The sequence below is a fragment of the Trifolium pratense genome, linkage group LG6 (genome assembly GCF_020283565.1).
Source record: "Trifolium pratense cultivar HEN17-A07 linkage group LG6, ARS_RC_1.1, whole genome shotgun sequence".
NCBI classification, from domain to species: domain Eukaryota; kingdom Viridiplantae; phylum Streptophyta; class Magnoliopsida; order Fabales; family Fabaceae; genus Trifolium; species Trifolium pratense.
This window is the reverse complement of record NC_060064.1, coordinates 20,095,562-20,116,980: the sequence shown is the minus strand read 5'-3', so window position 1 is coordinate 20,116,980 and position 21,419 is coordinate 20,095,562. Positions and strand designations below refer to the sequence as shown.

Here is a 21,419-nt window from a genome sequence, read left to right as displayed (position 1 = left end):
TATAGATCATCCCTAATAATTTTAAAGAAATTGAAAATCATTTGATATATTATTGGGACCGATCAAGATTAATGATATTCAATAAAAACCCATAAACTGTTAATTTTAATAGGTCTTAATAACATAACAACTTGTATACCATAGAAAGACTTCTGAAATGTTTCATGACTTGGTGAAATTGATGTGTGTACAATTTTATATATTAGACAAAAATAATTAGGAAGAGAACACGTAGCCAAAAATGGGAATGAACGTGTCTAATGTCTATCTCTAGATGTAAAGTATCTCAATAAACTCCTACATGTCCGCATATTCTAGAATAAGTCTTTAGTTATAATTATATCATAATATGAATCACAAGAAACAAATGAATTAACAAAATTTCAGTTGAAAGAAATCATTGAATTAATTAAAGATGGCGCAAAAAGTTATGTTGCCACATGAACCAAAGACACAGTCATTTGATCTGTTGAGTGGACATAGTATACCAGCTATTGGATTAGGGACATGGAAATCTGGTTCACAAGCCATTGATTCTGTGAAAACAGCCATTATTGATGTAACTAATTTTCATTATATTATAATAATTATTATTCATGTATCAATGACTATTATATAGCTTTTGTAGAAAATGAAATTTCTGATGAATTTTTGATGCAGAATGGCTACAGACACATTGACACTGCTGCTCAGTATGGAGTTCAAGAAGAGGTATGTTATATATGATGATCTCTCTCTGTTTGCTATAAGTTTTTAATTTGTTGAGTCTAGATATAAATTTAAATTAATCTGAATTAATGCATTAACTGCATCTCGCTTGATTGAAAGGATCAGACACTTTTCCCTACGTTTGACAGTAGAACGAATTATATTAGTAAGGTAAACTTGCTTTAACCGATTGCACTCGGTTAGCGGCCTGGGCCGTCCTGTAATGGCAAAAAAATAAATTAGATGGACTGGACTTGAGCTTTGTTTGGAAAGCCAGGAAAAGGTGGCATTTCCGGGCCGGTACAAGATTATAACGAATATGTTTCAAGTTAGTTTACAATTTGTATCGAATAAGTTAGTTATATGAATTTGTGGTATTTGGTAAAATTAATGATTGAATTAGTTTAAAAATATAAAATAACATTTTTTTTTAATTAACATTGCAATATACAGGGTCAATAGGAGCCAATATTCGAACTCAGAATTTTCTACTTATTCACCTCTTGAGGTGAAATTCTGGTCACCGGACTACTTCACCAAAAAAAATAAAGGATAAAAGATGATGGGTTAAAATTGAGAGAAAAGTGATAGGTATTGAATTAACTTATCAAAATAAGCTATAAGCTCGTGAGAGAAATGTGTTATTTAACGAGTCTTTTTTTCATATGAAATTATAAGCTATAAGATAAAAATCTGGCATTGCCAACAGAACCTACCTCTTTACAAACTACTCTCTATTAATGCATATAAATAACAATCTATATAATCAATTGATTAAATAACTAATAACTAATGTAACACTTCTTACATGTACACAACTGAATAGGTTGGACATGCACTTCAATCAGCCATGCAAGCAGGAGTTGAAAGGAAGGATCTATTTATCACCTCCAAGATATGGTAATAATGTAACATAATATATAGATACATGTTAATACCTATACTCTATGTTGATTGGTGTAATGACCCATTAGTTTGTCTTCAGAGCAACTAATGGCGGTCTCTTTAACGGTAAGGGTTGAGTATCCCGACACTCCTTATAATTCAATTTTTTATTATCATAAAAAAAAAACCTATACTCAATGTTGATTCAATTGACTTTGTTTGGTGTGAAATTTTATGTCTTCTAGGTGCACTGACTTGACCCCTGAAAGGGTAAGACCTGCCCTCAACAAAACCCTTCAAGAACTCCAACTTGACTACCTTGATCTTTACTTGGTAATTAATAAACTTTCTTTTTCCACTTCTCTCATTCATGATGCATGTGATGTGATGGTTTGATGTGGGAACAAAAAAATTGGGGCTAATAATAGATATATAATGTAGGTTCACTGGCCATTTCAACTGAAAGATGGGGCAAGCCGGCCTCCTAAAGCAGGAGAAGTTTTGGAGCTTGACATGGAAGGAGTTTGGAGAGAAATGGAGAAGCTTGTTCAGGAAAATCTTGTCAAAGACATTGGAATATGCAACTTCACTCTTACTAAACTTAACAAGCTACTCAAAATTGCTCAAATTAAGCCTTCTGTATGCCAGGTCAAATTATATTTCAGACGGAAGGCGTGTCTGGTGTCTGACACGTGTTCGTACCTCAGTACTAATTAGTTACATTAATGATTAATCTTGTTTAATTCTGCTTAACTTGTGTATATGATGTTTTGTGATAGATGGAGATGCATCCTGGATGGAGAAATGACAAGATGCTTGAGGCTTGCAAGAATAATGGCATCCATATTACGGTAATTAACATCAAGGTTTTAAATAACAACCGCGGCAATGGTTGTGGTGTGATCTTTGATAAGATCACGGCCAAATGCGGCTTGATGCGCGTGTTGTGGATTTAGCAACATGCTATTTTAATTTTCTTCGTTAGTCATTATTTATTTTATTTTTTATTTTGTTTTCACCACCAGTATCCGGTTCATTGGACCGTCTAATCTGGTTCGAATGTATCAAGTGGTTTCAGCCCCTCCCGATCGCAGTTACGGGGGATCGAACTGTGGTTCTCTTTCCTAAGTTCAGCGTCAATCACCACTGAACCGACTAACGATTGTTTCTTCATTAGTCTTTATTGTTTTGTCACATTGTGATAGAGGATATATTGATTGGAATTAATGTTAAAGTTGCTGCTATATCTAGGCCTATTCACCACTGGGATCAGCAGAGGGTGGGAGAGATTTGATCCATGATCAAACGGTTGATAGGATAGCCAAGAAATTGAACAAGAGTCCAGGGCAGGTGTTGGTGAAATGGGCCATTCAGAGAGGGACAAGTGTCATCCCTAAATCAACCAATCCAAATAGGATCAGAGAGAATGTTGCTGTTTTCAATTGGGAAGTTCCACAACAAGATTTCAAAAACCTTAGTAACATACCAGATCAGGTATGCCATAGCAACATCAATTACGTATTCATGAATCATGACAATCGGAACACATTAGTTTTGTAGAAAAAATTCAGGTCCTCTCAAAAGACAAATTTGTCGGTATTTACATTTATGTTGGTCCAGGGATTAATTACCGACAAATTAGTCCATAAGAGACCTAAATTTCATAGGCACGTTAGTTTATAGTGTAATCACATTAATGCGTGTTCAATATGAAGTATCATATATTCAGTGCAACATCGTAAAAAGTTTAGTGAAGGACTATTTTGACTCTGGATAAAATTTCGAGACCAATTTGCGATTGTAGAAAAATACTAATCGGAACACATTATTCGAGTGAATCACCACTTTCATTGGTTATTGATACATGCAGAGAAGAGTTCTTGATGGTGAAGAACTGTTTGTGAACCAGAGTGAAGGGCCATTCAAGAGTGTAGAAGATATCTGGGATCATGAAGATTAGACAACATTTACATCAAGCTACATTGTTTATTTTGTTTGTTTTTTCAAGCCACTTAGTAGTATTAGATTAATGTACTAGCAGTTTATTAAAAGAGTTAAATTAGCTTGTATACATCAAGGTGCAAGGGAAACGGATTATACGCGGTTACTGCATTAACGCAGTAATAGTTATAGACCGTTCGATAAAAAAAAACAGTTATGATCAAAACTGTGTGAAACTGTATTGAATAAATTGTAGCTGTCTGATCACTTTTTAATGATCGAAATTGGCTACTACGTAAAATTGCTCGTACAGCAGGCAACCCCGGTAACTAGTAACTCTCTGTAACCACATATCTGTAATGCATAAATTGTTGTAGTTGCTTCATTACTTTTTTTTTTTTGAAGCAACTTGCTTCATTACTTGTCCGTTGCATATTAGCATTAAAAATGATTATTATTTGAAAGAGTGATTAAAGTTGATTCATTACGGGTGGCAAAGTGGGCCACTCCGCCCCTTTAAGCCCGTCCAAAAGTGGGGCGGGATGGGCTAACTTAGGTGTCCGAGCTCAAAATTTAAGTGTGTCCCGTTTATTGGTGAGTTGGCGTGCCGGCCCATCAAACACTTTTTTTTTTACAGTTTGATTTATTACATATTTATAAAATTATTAATCAATACTAAAGAGGCCTGCTAAAGAATTTTTTTTGGTACAAGCTAAAGATATTTTTTAACAACGCATAATAGAACTTCACGTAAACAAAAAAAACATTAACTATAATACCAAAAACTGAAAACAAATACACACTAAAACACTAAACTAATCCACTTGATTTAGAGGTAAGAAAATCTAGTTTTAGAAGTATATGGAATACATGTATTTATATACTGAAAAATGATATTTGAACAATCATTTTAGACAACTTTTGTGACAACTCTCTCTCTCATACTCTCATTCTAATTTTATTCTATCTCCACCTTTTTTTTTCTCTCTCTATTGTTATTGTCCAATAAGAAGAGAGGAAACAAAAGTTGTCCCTAAAGTTGTTTAAGAGCACGCACATCCATTAAACTCATCTGAGTTCTTTAAATGGGCCCCACTTAATATTTTATATCACTCTTCTTATACTAAGGAAGAGGGAAAGATAAATTTTTTATTAATAAAGAGAAGAAAAAAAAAATAGTGGATTGGACTCCTCAATGTATTACCTAATTTTCATTTTAAGTAAAAAAAAAACAGCTGTGCTATTTCTAGCGAATTTTAATTTCGCGAAGCATCACGACAGTGTTACTTAAAATTCAGAAATTGCATTACCATACACATGTGGTGTAGGTTTGAAAAGTCAAGCCAATGAAATTACAACATATATTGTTCGTGATGGTTTCGAGACAAAATCTTTCGCTTTAAGTAGCATTTCTCAAAAAAAAAAATTCCGCGGGCAAAACACGTCCTGCCAATGCCCGTTTTTTAAGCAGGTTTTTTAATCATCAATCAATCTATATAAAAGATAAGTCATAAATATTGCTATTTGATAAATAATTAGTTAATGGCAGCCCTTTTCATAGTCTTATAGTTATAAGAAGGCATGCACAACAATTACATCATTTGAGCTATAAGCAAATATATTTGGTATCCCCTAAAAGTTTGAGTGTAAAACTAGATTAGTTCTAAATATTTTCACTCCACTTTTTAAGGCAACACTAATAATAAGTTCTAAATTCTTCAGCCTCCTTTTTTTTTTCCTTTCACCTAATACAAATTTTTAGCTCAAAAAATATTACCACTTATTAGAGCTTATAACAAAAGGCCTTAACTTCCATTAAGGCGTTTAGATGATTGTCTTTTACTCATATTTCTAGCAAGTCTTGGAAGTTTTGATATTGAATTTGCTCTAGCTAACCCTCCAAGTGCTTTCCATTCTTCATCCAATTGAACTCCAACTTTTCCAGCCACAGTTTCATTATCTTCACTTTTTCTACGTGATCTTGAGTGCTTGCTTCCTGAGTGTTTGCTGCGATGATTTCGACTTCTTCTCATATTCATGGATTGAGAATGTGACAGAACGGGTTGATCGTCAAGAAATAAGCATATAGCTGCACAATCGTCGATCTTTGAGCCGGGATACTTGTATCTCCAGGCTCTAACCGCGCGCTTTACTAATAATTTTGCTGCTGTTGACTTTTTTGGCGCTGATGCAACTATGTTTACTACTTCATCGTTTGTCAGCACATCCCATATCTGTCAAGAAAATGACACAGGTTGGTGAGATAAGTAACATCGATTCGAATGTGTTTTAAAAAAGAGGTTGCATTGCAAGGGCTTAAATCCTGAAAACTAACATAACTACGAACTTACTAATATTGTTAAACTTCAACCTTAGAAATATAGATCAAGGATACAAATGTAGAGATTCTAATAATGCTTACCCCATCAGTTGCCAAAACAACAAATTCATCTTGTTCGGTAATTTTTCGATAAAACACATCTGGAGATGCAATGAGGCCATAATCTTTTAGGCAAAAGTCTCCAAAGGCTCTTGACATAGCTAGTCCAGGACAATCATCATCAGGCATCCATATTCTGTATACATCCGGTTCTTCTTCTGCAGCGAAAACTCTACCTTCACAGTTAAAGATTCTTGACGCTTCACCTAAAAAACATTGAAGATGAAAACCAATTTACACTTAGATTTATTATAGGCTTATAAGACTTGAGAACTCATGCTAATACCAATATACCAATACTTACTTGGAATATCCGGTTTCAAGTCTACGGTAAGCTGAACAGAAATAAGGTGATCTCTATCCTTCATGCAAAGAACTGCACGAGAATCGCCCAAATTTCCGACTATCAACTGGTCCCCCTGAAATTTATAGAGTAAAAGCGATTAGTCTAGTTATAAAAAATGTTTGTGAGCGCGATTTGGGTCGCGACATCAATGTTTTTGATGCGTCTAATCGTCTATGACTGCGATCGAGGCTAGATAGGCTGCATTTAACTATGATTCTCCCTAATATCAAAATCATGATGTGATCATAATTACGAAACTTATGTAATTGTGAATATCTATAGTTACATGGTTATACCTGTTTAATTAGAGTTACAGCTGTGCAACCACTGCAATAGCTATCAGTGTTAACTTCCTGAGCAAGATGATCATCCATTTCATCGAAGGATTTCAGAAAACATCCTTCCCATGAAGCAAGGGATATGTTGTTATGGCGGTTACTATCATTGTAGGCATCGTGGAAAGTTTCGGTATCTGCATCATTGGCATCATAGTATTTCATGGACGACTTCTGTTGTGCCATTTTGATTGCTTCAGATAGTTTTGAGGGTAGATTGTCACGGATAAATTGCGAAACTTTGTGTCCTAGAGGACCATGACCATCGAACACACCGCAAAAGATTACGCCTTGTTCTCCGGTATAGTCCTGAGAAGAATATAGCATATCAAACATTAATAATCATAGCCACATGTTTCATTTCATCAATTAACAAAATTCATCATGCTATAATATTAAAATAAAGGCCAATATTGCCAATTTGCCATAGAACATTTTCTAAAATTACAAAATAAATAATAAAGCTATGATGAACAAATGTGAAAAGAAGGATCTAATTCATAAATTCTTCAAATCCTTATCTGAAAAGCAAATAAATATTAAAGATATGATGAACAAATCATAATTGCATGAACTAATAATAATTAAATAAAAATTCAATGCTCTAATAAAAATATTATCCTATAAATTCAACATTAATGAAATTGAAATAGAAATAGAACAAAAATCCCAAATAATTAAATAAAAAATAATGAAAAAATTACTGGAAATAATTAAATCATAAAAAGTAAAAAAAATGAAGATTAAGAATATTAATTACCTCCCAAACAGTCATTGAATCTTGGTTAACACCTTTCTTACCCTGTTGAGTATACATTGATACAGACTTAGAAAATCCTCTTAACCTAACAATTGCTCCATCATTTTCATACATGACATCATTAATATCCTCATAATCCTCATAATCTCCAGAATCAACCTCACTTTCCACTCTGCCTCGAACAGAAACATCGTGGCTGCAACAGCCACCCATGTTTTTTTTATAAGTCAAAAACAACAACAAACAATCTAAGATAAACAAACAAGAAAACAAGGGCACCCCAGAAAATTCTAAAGGTGACCCAGATAATATTTTAAAGAGAAAACGCTAGAAAAAGAAGAAAAATGAAATCTTTGTGGAGGAAACAATAATGGGTTGGAATTCAAGAGGATGAAGCAGAGGGAATGAGAGGCTAGAGAGAAAATGGAAATGATGGGAGAAAGATATAAGGAGTTGGAACAAACAGGAAAATGGAAGAAGGGAATGGAAAAGTTGGTTTCATGTTGAGACAATTAAGGTTGAAATTTTGCATTTGTTTCTTGTCTGTATCTTGGTTGGTTTCGTTTGTTTTCTGTTTTTTCTCGGTTGGCAAATGTCAATGTTCAAAAAGAAACCAACTTTAGAGATGTAATTAATTAATTAACAGTTACATTATGGTTGTAATAATATACTTTTCCTTTTTGACTTTACACCATGGTTATAGTAAATACTATTTCAAGGAATATAATATTACTAATAATAAATCCGTCTAATTAAATACTTCCTCCCTAGACCCCAAAAAAAAAAACTTCCATATAATATTAATAAAGGACCATTTTGTCTAATTTATATATATATATATATATATATATATATATATATATATATATATATATATTATTCGTTCTAAAATATCCCTAACATTATTAACTAGAGATAGTAGGCATTTTTCATAAACATTTAAGGTCCGTTTGGTACGCAAGATAGGATAATGATATGATATGATAAGAAGCCGAATAAGAATAGGATATGATAGTGGTAGGATAGGGACAATATCGTTCTTTCTATAACTAACCTCATAACGACATGTATTTTGTCCTGTATCCCTAACATTAAATATAAAAGTTTAGTTGTTCTTTCTATAGAATGACTAACCTATTTTGTTGTATATGGAAAATTGTTCTCCTAATTATCCTTCTTCCGTTCTAAATTGAGTGACACAATTGATTTTTTCACGCATGTCGATGCATAATTTTGACGATTAATATTTTTAATTATATTATAATAAAAATTATAAAAATTTGATATTTTGAAAATACGAATCCAACAACATTTATATACTAATATTTATTTTTATTTATTAGTAGAAAAATATGATTAAAACAATATGTATGAATAATGCAATATAGTCAACTGTGTCACTCAATTTGGAATGGAGGTAGTATAATGCAAATGTTGGAACATTGTTGATAGATCCTTTATGTTTATTTTTTACTTTACTTTTGTCACTTTGTCCAATATGTTACAAATATTTTGACAATATTAATGTTTCTCTTCTAAGGTGTCGAGGCTCTTGCTAGTATGCTTCTATCATAAATTGCCATCTTTTACCAATTTTTTCTATTTTTTTATAATAGAGCTGATGATCGAACTCAAGAGATCTAGCATATTACTCAAATTTCTCATCATTAGATCAAATTCAATGACTTTATCTTTTTTGTTTTATATAGTCTAATGATGAAACTCATACATATTAAATATCGTGAATAGAGGTTTTGGGGGTTTAATTATCCCTAAAGCAATTTTTTGGCTTTTGGCTTACTCCAACAATTATAAAACGGAATGTGTTACAAGTACATATTGTTTAAGAGAGTGCTAAAATTTGGTCTTTGTATGGATTTGCATCACATATTTTTAAAAATATCTTCATTGGCTTTCTAGTCTCTAGAGCAAACCCAACATGCATGTTTAGAGGCATACTTTTTTTCAATGGTAAAACTTCTTAAAATAAAATAACGCAAGACTTATAAAATAATTTATTTTTTTAAGAAACTAAATTAGCTCAGACCTTAAGGAGTGGTATACTTTCAGGTCTCAAGCCAATACCACTAAACCAACCCAAATAAGTTTATAAAATAAAAAATCTTCGTTAACCTTCTTCATTGTTTGACTAAAAATAAGATGTTCATTCATTCCAATAATTGATAGAATACATCAGATGCAAATACAAATTCAATTTCGCTAAAAACGAAAAGAATGAATCTGCGAACAAACTCACATCATCCAAGTTAATAGCATACAACGGCAAAATGCATACAAGTAATATGATAAAATTAAAGTCACCGGAGTGTCCATGCTTCCGGATCTGCAACGTTGACGTCCAAATCATTGATTGAATCTGCAATTGATTGAAGTTGATCTTTCAATATGAACTAAACAAACACCGTAACATGACGGATAATCCAAAACGCCGCACCAATCGGACGACGACCAACACACTGCTGGACTTAGACGACTAAAATCACAACAAAAGAAAAACTCAAAAACTTGATTATGTGAAAATCATTTATTTAGATTAAACGAGATGAAAATAAAATGCAGAGGGGTGATTTTAGGCCAAAAAAAACCTAAAACCACCCCCTCACCACTCAAGAAAGAAGAAGGAGACTTGAAGAAAAGAAAATTAAGGTCGACCGAGAGAGGGGAAAATAAAAAAAATGCACGTTGAAACCTGATAACACAATATTGAATTTTAAAACCTTAGTTTAGTTGCTTGGCCGTCCCGTGATAATTTGACTTAACAAGCTTACACTTGAACTCTTTCAACTTTTTAGAATAGGGACCTTTTTGAAAGAAATATTAATATTACATATACTAAAATGAAACATCACATAGAGATACAAAAAATAGTTGATCATTTTCCAGGTAGAAGAACAATTTGCAAATTTGGATAAAATACACACCGTTACAAGGTTAATTAAGGGAAAAATTACATAAAAGACCAAATTAAAATCTACAATATAAAATTATTTTTCGTTAGTTTAACTCAGTTGGTAGGTTGGAACGTCGCAAAAATTGAGATTCAAACCTCAAACACTACACTTATTCGGCTTAAAAAGGTGGACCAATCTATCGTCGAATAATAATTCACACTCTAGTGTTTAGAATGAGTTCGCATCCACAAGAATCGTGTCAAAACTACTAGTTTCGCTTAGAAATTTAGACAATTAAATAAGTAATTAAAAGTGTGTTGCATTCGCTTTGTTTGTTTGAAAATGTTTTGACAATCAAAAGTAAATAACAATTAAATAAAAGATGTGCGAATAAATGAGAACGGGTGGTTAATTCCTTTCGAATTCCTCCCTTATTCCTGCTTGGTAACAGACGTTATACATGCTTACTATTCCTTTATTATCTGGCGGATGAATTTCTATAATTAGATAAGTTGAGAGTTATTATTCCTTACCCTATTGCAAGTGAGGAAGCTATGGTCAATCCCCGGTAAGGTAACCCTTGTTTGTCACGTTTTCTACCTTTAACAAGTCGTCATGTATTATCCTTACCTTGTTTGCCTAACTGTAATCATGCAAAATTTAACTATGTGTGATTCTTAATCCTAATAACCCCTAACCTCAGGTACTAAATTTAATGGTCCTAAATCTTGGTTAGTTATATTATCCTTATTGTCGGGATCTAGTATGTTGTCACGAGATCAACTAATTCTTATGAGTTCATTCTATAATGTGATCAATATTAAGAACAAAGCATTAAAACAAGATAATAATAGATAATAACCGAATAATAATTGAATATGATCTTTTTCGAACCAAATTACATGGACTCAAACATTCATAAGGGAATTCATTTACTTGACCTAACCTAGAAGTATTTAACTACTAAAGACAACAAGAAGGAGAATAACCTTATGCCTTTGGAGTTCCTTAGCCCTCATTGCCTCCTCCTTAGAGTTCTCATAACTCTTGCTTGTTGCTCTGAATGTTTTGGAATGAATAATTATGAATGAGGATGACTCTATTTATAGTTTTCTTATCAGGCTTGAGCTTTTATCGCGCCTCATCCTATCCATCGTTGCCACGATGGAACAGCCACATCGTGGTCAGTGGTCACCATGGGTCTTATCGTGGTACGATGGCTTGATTTGTTGCAGATTTTCTTCAAAAATAAAACAAATGCATCGTGCTGCGATGACTTCCATTGTGGGTACGATATGTACACGCTTTTCTTCCTTTTTTGCCCTTTTTTTTTTGCATTTTCCATTTTTTTTTCTTCTTGGTCAAATAAATTCGTAACTCTAAGTATTTGCTTGCATTTGATCTTCAATTGCTACTAAAACTACTAAAAACTATACTAAAATACTACTAATAACATCATATAAATTTATTTCATCATTCCAAAAATAAAACCTTATCCCACTTGAATCTGTCCCCTTTCTTGAAAGAATAATAAATACACCAAAATAAGCAGATATAAGCATTAATGTAGAGTGCATGCAGGAAGCACCACTTGCAAGTAAAGTCTTCGGATCCATGCACACATGAGTTCATACCTCAAATTGCAGAGCTTGCATCACATCACATTACATCTTTTTTGGGCCATACCTTTAATATGGATTGGATATTTTCAAACTAAGAAAATCAACCAAGACTTGTGTCGATCTGTGGATAAACTTGAAAGGAGGTCATAACTTTATTTTGGTAAATGGTTAGTGGCATTGAAAACTTTAGTTTCAAATATAGATTTTTTTTTTTAATAATTAAAACAACACCTTGAAGAATCGTGTTTTAAAGTATCATCAGTAATATGGTAGGCTTAGGGGTGGAAATAGGCTGGGTCAAGGTAGAATTAGCAAGGTCTGAGTCTAATATGTCAAAAAAATTTAAGGACTAAGTCTGACTTGTAGAATGTCATAAGATTATTTTTTAGGTTTGAGTCTGACATTTTAAGGAACCTAATAACGATTGTTAGCATGATTAAAAGTTTATTTTATATGAATATATTTAAATAAGTTGTCACGACCCAACTCAAATTGTGACCGGCGCACAAACTAATATTAATCAGACAAGCTTAATGACCGAATTTAACAAATAATGAATATAATATTTCCAAATTTACCCTTCACTTCATCTAATTAAACTTCTCTATTCTTTGGGTCATATTTTCATTCATATATTTATGTAGCCCCTTTGGTAGTGGAAATGGGCAACAAACGCTCATAACTTTTTGGGTTTCAGGTTCAAATCCCATTGAGGTCTTTCTTTTTTTTTTTTTTTTGAATTTCTTAACTATTATTTTCATTTTATTTTTCTTAAGACTTTTATTTTTTTTATTTTAATCATTGTTTTTATACAAAGTAGCCAACAACTTCTAGTGATGAGGGGTTTAGGTAGTACGCTATAGGTCATGAGTTCAATCTCCAGCTCATTGTAAACAAAAAAAAAAGCAGCCAACAACAAAAAATATGCAAATGGCTTGAAAATTCACCTTAAAGGTGAATTAGTGGGGTGTCCGGAGTTCGAACTCCGACTCATGTACATAAAGTGCAATGTCCCTGCTGTCAACTGAGTTAAGCTCACAATGACTTATTATTATAATTATTATTACTATTTTTATGGTTTTTTTTATTATTATTAAATAAAAACAGAGATAAAAGATGAAATAGCAGTAACTACTTCTCTTTCTCGATTTGTGTGTGTCATCCTTGCGCATGAGTGATGCTAATCTTCTCTGTATCGTTTCCACTATAATTTATGGGTTCTTCTCTTACTAATATATTTGAGACTGACAATTACACTACTCAGTTGCTAATGACAGATTCATTTTCACATACACAATATGGTACAATTTTGGTCTATTCTATTATAACTAGAACATCGACTCGTACGGTGCACGGGTCTGATTAGTTGTAAGATATATAATGATTAAATAAGATATGATAATTTCGATAATGTAAGGTATATGAAAAAAGTTGAGTAACATTAAACGATAGTTCAACAATAATTTTGGATAAATATTCATACAAAGAAAATTATGTTATATTACGGAAGACTTCCTTATAGACCACATTCGAATTCTTAGTCGTATCTTCACCGTTATCATCGATGATCAATATTTTTAATCCTTTTCAAGAAGTAACTCTTGAAATTGCAACATACAACTGACCATGTGAAAACACTGGCGACAAAAGATATATCCCAACATGCTTTAAAGATTGTCCCTGACTCTTATTAATAGTCATCACAAAAGAAATCATTATAGGGAATTGTCTCCGTTGAAATTTAAAAGGAATTCTCACGTTAGATGGTGTTAGAGAAAATCTAGGTATGAAAACCTGATCACCAATATTACTTCCTGAAATAATTTTTCCTTCAAGAACACATTTTCCCAATTTCGTAATAATAAGTCTTGTTCCATTGCATAATTCTAATTTTTGATTCAAATTCCTTAATAGCATAACTGGAACTCCAACTTTAAGTCTCAACTTGAGATTTGGAAGTCCCGACGTAGAAATCGTGTTCAAAAAATCAGGAGTATGAACATCATCTACTGTTTGACCGTCTACATTTTGTGTGAGTGGAGTATCATAACTCAAATATGTTTTTTCTTCACCAGAAATTAAATCCAACATATAATCATTTATTGTGTCAAATATTGAATTTTTAGGAGCTAGTATAGCTCTATTTTGGAAATACGTTATATCGTTCATGTTTTGTAAAAGTTTGGGATATGTGCTTTCAACGATAGAAGCAAGAGGATCACCTGAATTTGGAATCAATAAATCTGATGGAATGTCAAGTTCTAAATCATCGTCGTTGTCATCTCCAATTTCTCCATCGCCAACACCCAAAACCCATTCATAAAACAATCTTCGTTGTTCAACGCCTGCACTCGAAGCACCACCGAGAAGCCTCATGTTTTTACTAAATGTTAAAACTTCACAAAAATTCAAAAGAACCGAAGAATTAATAGTAGCATGAACAACTTATGACCTTGTACCTTTGGGTATTACTGGTAGAATTTGTCTAAAATCTCCACCAAAAACAACAATTTTTCCACCGAATGGAATGTGTTTATTTTTTCATCAACAGACTTGAGAATATCTTTTAAAGTTCGATCAACAGTTTCGAAATAGTGTTTGTTCATCATTGGTGCTTCATCCCATATGATGAGCTTTGCTTTTTGTATTAATAGCGTCAAAGGGCGCTTTTAGAAACTATGGTACATGTTGAAAACTCGTCAACATTTATAGGAATACAAAACCTTGAATGTGTTGTTCTACCGCCAGGTATAAGCAATGCAACGATCCCACTTGAGGCAACTGTTAAAACTATCTCACCTTTTGAGCGTAATGCGGCTGACATGGCCCTCCAGATAAATGTCTTCCCTGTACCGCCATAACCATAAATAAAAAATACACCAGGTTTGTTTTCGTTAACTCTTGCCATGATTGTGTCATATAGTTTACGTTGCTCTGAAGTCATAGTTGACATCAATCTAACATGTTCCTCAACTAATGATTGTCTGTTATAATTCAATTCATCGTGTATTAAACTATTTTGTATATCAGGAACTAATGATGTGTCTGCTCTAGGCATTGGAGGATAATCTTTTAAACTCTTCCCACAACTACGTAACATCATCTTAATATTTGCTAGTGCATATTGTATCAATTGATCATCAGTTAATATTAAATTTGCAATGTTAAAATCAAAATAATGAATGTGATTAGTGACATGACTATGGTTGTGTTTGGTTGTATTGCAAAAAAAAATTGATTTAGCAGAATTGAATTTGATAATAACTTTCTAAATCACACGTGATAATAACTTTCCAAATCTCACATGATAATTATTCTCTAAATTTATGATCCAGTAGAAAAAAATCATTGATCAGGAAAGGCATAAAAATATTTCGTGATGAATAATATAGTCAACAATAATTTTGATATGATATACTTTTAAAATTTATGGTGCTTATCAATTATTGCACATAATTTTAATTACAATTAGTTTGGTTGTGTATACAAGCTTATAATATAAAAGATATCTCCTTAATTTAATTATAACTTTCTTTTTGTAGAAGACATTATTAATTTATATTAGAATTGAAAAGTAGAAAATAGTTGAAAATGTTATAATTGAAAAAAATGTAGTGAACAGGCCACAAGCAACAGGATAACATAACAAGAAGACAAATTTTTATGTGTTTCAGTATTTACATACTATTCTTTAATAATGGTAATTGCAGATCTAAAATATCGATGAACAAACAATAGCTTCCAATATACCGACACTAATAATAATAATAATAATAATAATAATAATAATAAAAAAAAAATAAAAGTATATAGCAACATGCAACATGCAAAGAGCAACGATAACAATTATAGTAATAGCAATATTGAGAGTAATAGTAACAGCAACAACATTAGTAATAATAATAATAATAATAACACCAACGACGAAACTTATTGCAACAAATACGGACTTGTTTTTATTTACAACTGCGGCAATTTTCCTCGCTTTTCTCCACACACCGACATGCACCACCTCATTCTCTCGCTGTTTTTTCGTTTCGTCTAGCCATATTTGTGTAGTCGAACAAATTACTCATTATGAGAGAGAGAGAGAGAGCAAATAAATTTGCATGTTATCAATTGAATCAAATCTCATCAATAGTATTAAGAGAAATGCTACTTAAAGCGAAAGATTTTGTCCCGAAACCATCACGAACAATACATGTTGTAATTTCATTGGCTTGACTTTTCAAACCTACCCCACATGTGTATGGTAAAGCAGTTTCTGAATTTTAAGTAACACTGTCGTGATGCTTCGCGAAATTAAAATTCGCTAGAAATAGCAGCTGTAGTATTAATTGTCAAATCCACACAAGGAAAATTCTACTGTACTCACGTCAAAAATTAATGTATTTGGTATTATAAAAGATTTAACCAATAGGAAAGTAAGTTTTGTCCATGTCATCGTTTATATATTATATTTTAAAAGTTGATCAAAATAATAGTACCGGTACATTACTCTACACAATTTAACCCGCATAAATCATAAATCTTATTTGAAACTGTGTCAAACCCAACATCCCCCATCCACCCAAATCACTTTTATACAATTTAAGTTCTATTTCTATTAACATTATTTGTCTTTGCTGTTCAAGACCAAATCATTGACCATTTTAGGTTCCAATTTACACTTGTAAAAATAAGGTCGGCATATTTATATAATTTTGTTACTACATTTATATTTTATGTTTAGTTAATCATTTCATGCCTCCAAAATATTTTTATTAGGCTCTTTAGTTACTCTTTTTGTCAACGTGTTATTTTATAAGTATGAAGTTTTCACTATCGACACTGGTGACTAATCTTTGTCGTGGAATATGTGAGTTAATCTCTCAGAACCGAACTTTTTCATACATATGAGCAGTTAAGAATCAAACTTCAAATAACATGCATAAGTAATTGTAATAATAAAATAATAAAAATAACAACAACATGAAGCCTGCTACAACAAACACGGGCTTGTTTTTCTTTACAACGACGGAGGTTTTCCTCTCTTCTTCTCCATACACCGCCACACACCACCTCATTGTCAAATTGTGTCGCCGTTTCATTGTCTCGCCATCTTTGTCATAGCAGGCTTCTTTGCATAAGTTTTTAAAATGATTGCACCAGTTCTTATTATTATCATAAGGGAAATGCTTCTTCTAGCGAAAATTTTCTCACGGAAATTATAGCGAATGATCTGTCAATGATGTGTCACCACTTCTCACCCCCACTTGGCCACTTGCATTTATTAATTAATTTTTTTTAATTAATTCTATATTTTCCTCTCACCACATTCATCTTCCATACCGTATTTACCAAAAAAATTCATCTTCCACCTTACACCACAACAACAACAACATCCCTTTTTACAGGAAGACATCATTTTATATGCTTCAATTTACCATTATAACATAACAGGAAGACATCACTTTATATGCTTCAATTTACTGACATTAACATGCAACACAGTACACACTATTCTTTAATAATAGTAGTTGCAGGTCTAAAATTTTAACAGTAGCTTTCTTTTGTAGATGTATAAGAAAATATTTGCTGCAAAGTTAAAACTAATGTATTGACTTGAAATTGATTAAATACAAAAGCAATCAAATAGAATACTAGAAAATAGGAAACCACTAATCCCACTTTTACAACTTCTAATAACATGGGATACTCCTAAGAATACTCCTAAGAAAAATAACAAAAGCAATAGGCAACCTGAGCCAAGCAATAATAACAATAACAATAATAGTAATAGCAACATTAAGAGTAATAGTAACAACAACAGTATTGGTAGTAATAATAATAATACTAATAACAACAATAACAAAACCAACGGCGAAGCTTGTTGCAACAAACAAAAACTTGTTTTTATTTACAACGGTCTCCACACACCGACATACAACACCTCATTGTAAAGTCGAACAAATTACTCATTGTGAGGGAGAGGGAGCAAATAAATTTGCATGTTATCAATTGAATTAAATCACATCAATAGTATTAATCGTCAAATCCATGCAACTGACTTTTATACAATTTAATTTCTATTTACATTACTTGTCTGTGTTGTTCAATACCAAATCATCGACCACTTTAGGTTCCAATTTGCACTTGTAAAATAAAGTCAACATATTTATAAAATTTTGTTACTAAATATGTATTTTATGTCTAGTCAATTATTTCATTCCTCCAAAATCTTTTTATAGGGCCGTTTAGTTACTCTCTTTTTTGTCATCATCAATACAATATAAGAAAATTAGTTGTTGGTTAAAGATCATAACTGCCCTCACTTAATAAGCTGCCATGTGTCCCATTTGAGGGTATTTAATGTCCAAAAATTTGCTAACTGAATTGAAAGTACACAAATTGATGGATATTAACTGAGCCATATAAGCCATTTTAATTTTTGTGAGTGAAAAGGAAAGGTGTAGTTCAAATTGAACTAAGCCGTATAAGCCATCATCCATAAAGTTACAAAGGATACACATAAGGATTGGATTTTGTCTTATCCGAAAAAGTTATATTATTACTTTACCATCTTTTTCAACTCAATTCCCTTATTCCCAACACTCACTTTCTCTCTCTCACGTTTTCTATTCTCTCTTTCTCTCCTTCTCACTTCACTTTCACCAAAGAAAAAGCTAAAAGCTTCATTCAAGAGAAAATGGATCAACCTCAAACAAGAACAACAATGAAACAAGTTCCTCAAACAAGGTAAAAACTTCATCCATGCTTTATAACACACAAGTATTTCAGATTCTTATAACAAAATGTCTGATTTCAAACTTCATTTTTTTTTTCCAAAAATGAAGATCAAAGGTAACAACTTCATCAAAGAATCAACTTGCTCAACAAAGGTAACATTTTTCATCACGTTCCTTCGAAAAACAACACTAGAATCATAGTTTTAGATCCTCTTATTTCGTGGTTTATAATCATTTTTCATTGTGGTTTATAATCATTTATAAAATTTTGTTACTACATTTGTATTTTATGTTTATAGTCAATCATTTCATGCCTCCAAAATCTTTTTATTGGCTCTTCAGTTACTTTCTTTTTGTCACCGTTATGTTATAAGTACGAAGTTTCCACTACGATAGAGTTGACTAATCTTTGTCGTAGAACATATGAGACACACAAGGTGAGTTAATCGATCTCTCTCAACCAAACTTTTCCGTGCATATATGAGCAGTTATGAATCAATCTTCAAACATCATGTATAATAATAATAATTACAACAACAACAATAACGACCGCGAAACATGTTGCAACAATCACAGACTTATTTTTCTTTACAAGGATGGAATTTTCCTCCTTTCTCTATACACAGCCACACACCTCCTCATTGTCTCGTTGTTTCGTCATTTCATCGTCTCTCCATCTGTGTCATAGCAGATTTTTTTGCATCAGTGTTTAAGATAACTTCTGACCACATGCGTAAATGACTCAAAATCCTTACACTTAGACCAATTTATTGTTGGTGGATCTGTCAGCTACTTTAAGCCCAACAAAACCATCTATTTAATAAATTACCAACATCTTTTGATAAAAAATAAATGTCACCAAGATCTTTTACCAAAATATCCAATTAAACAAGACTATATAAAAGCCAAATCATAGACTTATATTATCATCAAATTATGGGTTCTTCTCTTACTAATGTATTTGAGACTGGCAATTACACTACTCAGTTGCTAATGGTAGATTCATTTTCACATACACAATATGGTACAATTTTGGTCTTTTCTATTATAATATCTCCTTAATTTAATTATAACTTTCTTTTTGTAGTTATGTATCTAATTATTGACATGTGTTGATCAGTTCCACCACCAAAATCTCTTTTGATAGCAACTCCTATTGAAGGTGGAGAATTTCCACTTCTACTTTTCTTGCATGGTTATCTTATGTACAACTCCTTTTATTCTCAACTTATTCAACATGTGGCTTCTCATGGTTTCATCGTGGTTGCTCCTCAGGTTAGTTCCTGTTTGACATTTAAATATGTAGGTAATATCTTATCTTGTTTGCAAGAAGCACTTCTAGAACATAAAATGGTCATAACCTTTAAATTAATATGAACATAAATTGGTCATTATTGACCAATAACTTTTTTTTTGGGGGACTTAAATCACATTTATTTATATTCTTAAAGACAAAAAACTTATTTAAGCCATATTTAAACAATGTGTCTTCTTGTTAAATATATAAATTTAGAACACTTAATATACACGATAAGGAAGTGTATATATCTTAGAAATGACATGTCTCATAGTTAATAATTTCTTGTAATATTATTACAATGGTATATTAGTACTGTTTATAAATTATAAAGTTTAAATATGATTTTACTCTTATATTTTCTTACAGCACATTTTTTTTCAATATAGTTACATTTTGGTGAAATAAAAGTTATTTTTTTTTTCAATCTCAGTTGTATGAAGTGGATTTACCAAATATAAATGGTGAGATTTACTCGGTAGTTGCAATAACAAATTGGTTATTTAAAGGACTTAGCAAGATTCTTCCATCAAACATAATACCAAATCTTGATAAGTTAGCACTTGGTGGACATAGTCGCGGCGGTAAAACATCATTTGCTATTGCTCTAAGAAAATTAAACATCACAACTGATTTAAAATTTTCAGCCATAATAGGAGTTGATCCAATTGATGGACCAGAAACAGGAATACATACATCACCACAAATTCTCACTTATGTTCCTCATTCATTTAACTTTGATATGGCAACACTAGTTATTGGTTCTGGTTTAGGTGATTTAAAAAAGAACCTTTTGTTCCCTCCTTGTTCACCTATAGGTGTCAATCACGAGAATTTTTTTAATGGATGTAACAAACCATCTTGGCATTTTGTGGCTGAGCATTATGGTCATAATGATATGATGGATGATGATACTAAGGGAGGTAAAGGGAAATTGAGTTATTGTTTTTGTAAGAATGGACAATCAAGGAAACCTATGAGGAAATTTGTTGGAGGAGTTATGGTTGCATTCTTGAAAGCTTATATAGTTGGTGATAATGTGGACTTATTGGCTATAAGAGACAAGAATGTGAGTGTACCTTTGGAGATGAAATTTGATTATATTGTATGAAATTAAGAAAAGATATAAAATAAAGTATATGTTTTCGTTGGGCATTCATGCCAACTAATGAGACAATAACTATCTCTATGCATTTTACATGAACATCATGTTTTGAGATATATAAAAAGTCATGTTGGAGTTAATTTCAAATTCAAATATTGAAATTTTTTAATAATTAAAACAACACTCTGATGAATCGTGTTTCAAAGTATCATCAGTAATATGGTAGACTTAGGGGTGGAAATAGGCTGGGTCAAGTTAGAATTTGCAAGGTCTAAGTCTAATATGTCAAAAAAAATTAAGGACTAAGTCTGACTTGTAGCATGTCATAAGATTATTTTCT

The 21,419-nt window shown here is 32.0% G+C and overlaps 3 protein-coding genes, 1 non-coding gene and 1 pseudogene across 4 annotated transcripts; 2 read left to right on the top strand and 3 right to left on the bottom strand.

The window, feature by feature from the left end:
* The first annotated feature begins 400 nt into the window (after nt 1-400).
* LOC123892415 (aldose reductase-like) lies at nt 401-3,722 on the top strand. Its single transcript, XM_045942202.1, has 8 exons — nt 401-559; nt 661-711; nt 1,535-1,608; nt 1,839-1,926; nt 2,035-2,241; nt 2,373-2,444; nt 2,845-3,087; nt 3,464-3,722. The coding sequence occupies exons 1-8, from the start codon at nt 416-418 to the stop codon at nt 3,551-3,553; spliced, it is 969 nt and encodes a 322-aa protein (XP_045798158.1). The 5' UTR covers nt 401-415; the 3' UTR covers nt 3,554-3,722.
* A 1,316-nt stretch (nt 3,723-5,038) lies between these two features.
* LOC123892414 (probable protein phosphatase 2C 65) lies at nt 5,039-8,074 on the bottom strand. The gene is made up of 5 exons (XM_045942201.1): nt 7,416-8,074; nt 6,617-6,964; nt 6,279-6,393; nt 5,957-6,180; nt 5,039-5,768 (listed from the first exon to the last, which is right to left on the bottom strand). The coding sequence occupies exons 1-5, from the start codon at nt 7,626-7,628 to the stop codon at nt 5,340-5,342; spliced, it is 1,329 nt and encodes a 442-aa protein (XP_045798157.1). The 5' UTR covers nt 7,629-8,074; the 3' UTR covers nt 5,039-5,339.
* A 5,001-nt stretch (nt 8,075-13,075) lies between these two features.
* On the bottom strand, nt 13,076-13,175 carry LOC123893307. Its single transcript, XR_006803417.1, has one exon. It is a non-coding gene; the product is annotated as a U6 spliceosomal RNA (small nuclear RNA).
* A 361-nt stretch (nt 13,176-13,536) lies between these two features.
* On the bottom strand, nt 13,537-15,106 carry LOC123892871 (annotated as a pseudogene).
* A 4,507-nt stretch (nt 15,107-19,613) lies between these two features.
* On the top strand, nt 19,614-21,085 carry LOC123893194 (chlorophyllase-2-like). Its single transcript, XM_045943124.1, has 3 exons — nt 19,614-19,701; nt 19,798-19,952; nt 20,408-21,085. Exons 1-3 carry the CDS (start codon nt 19,614-19,616, stop codon nt 21,083-21,085), a joined length of 921 nt encoding a protein of 306 aa, XP_045799080.1.
* The last annotated feature ends 334 nt before the right edge of the window (nt 21,086-21,419 follow it).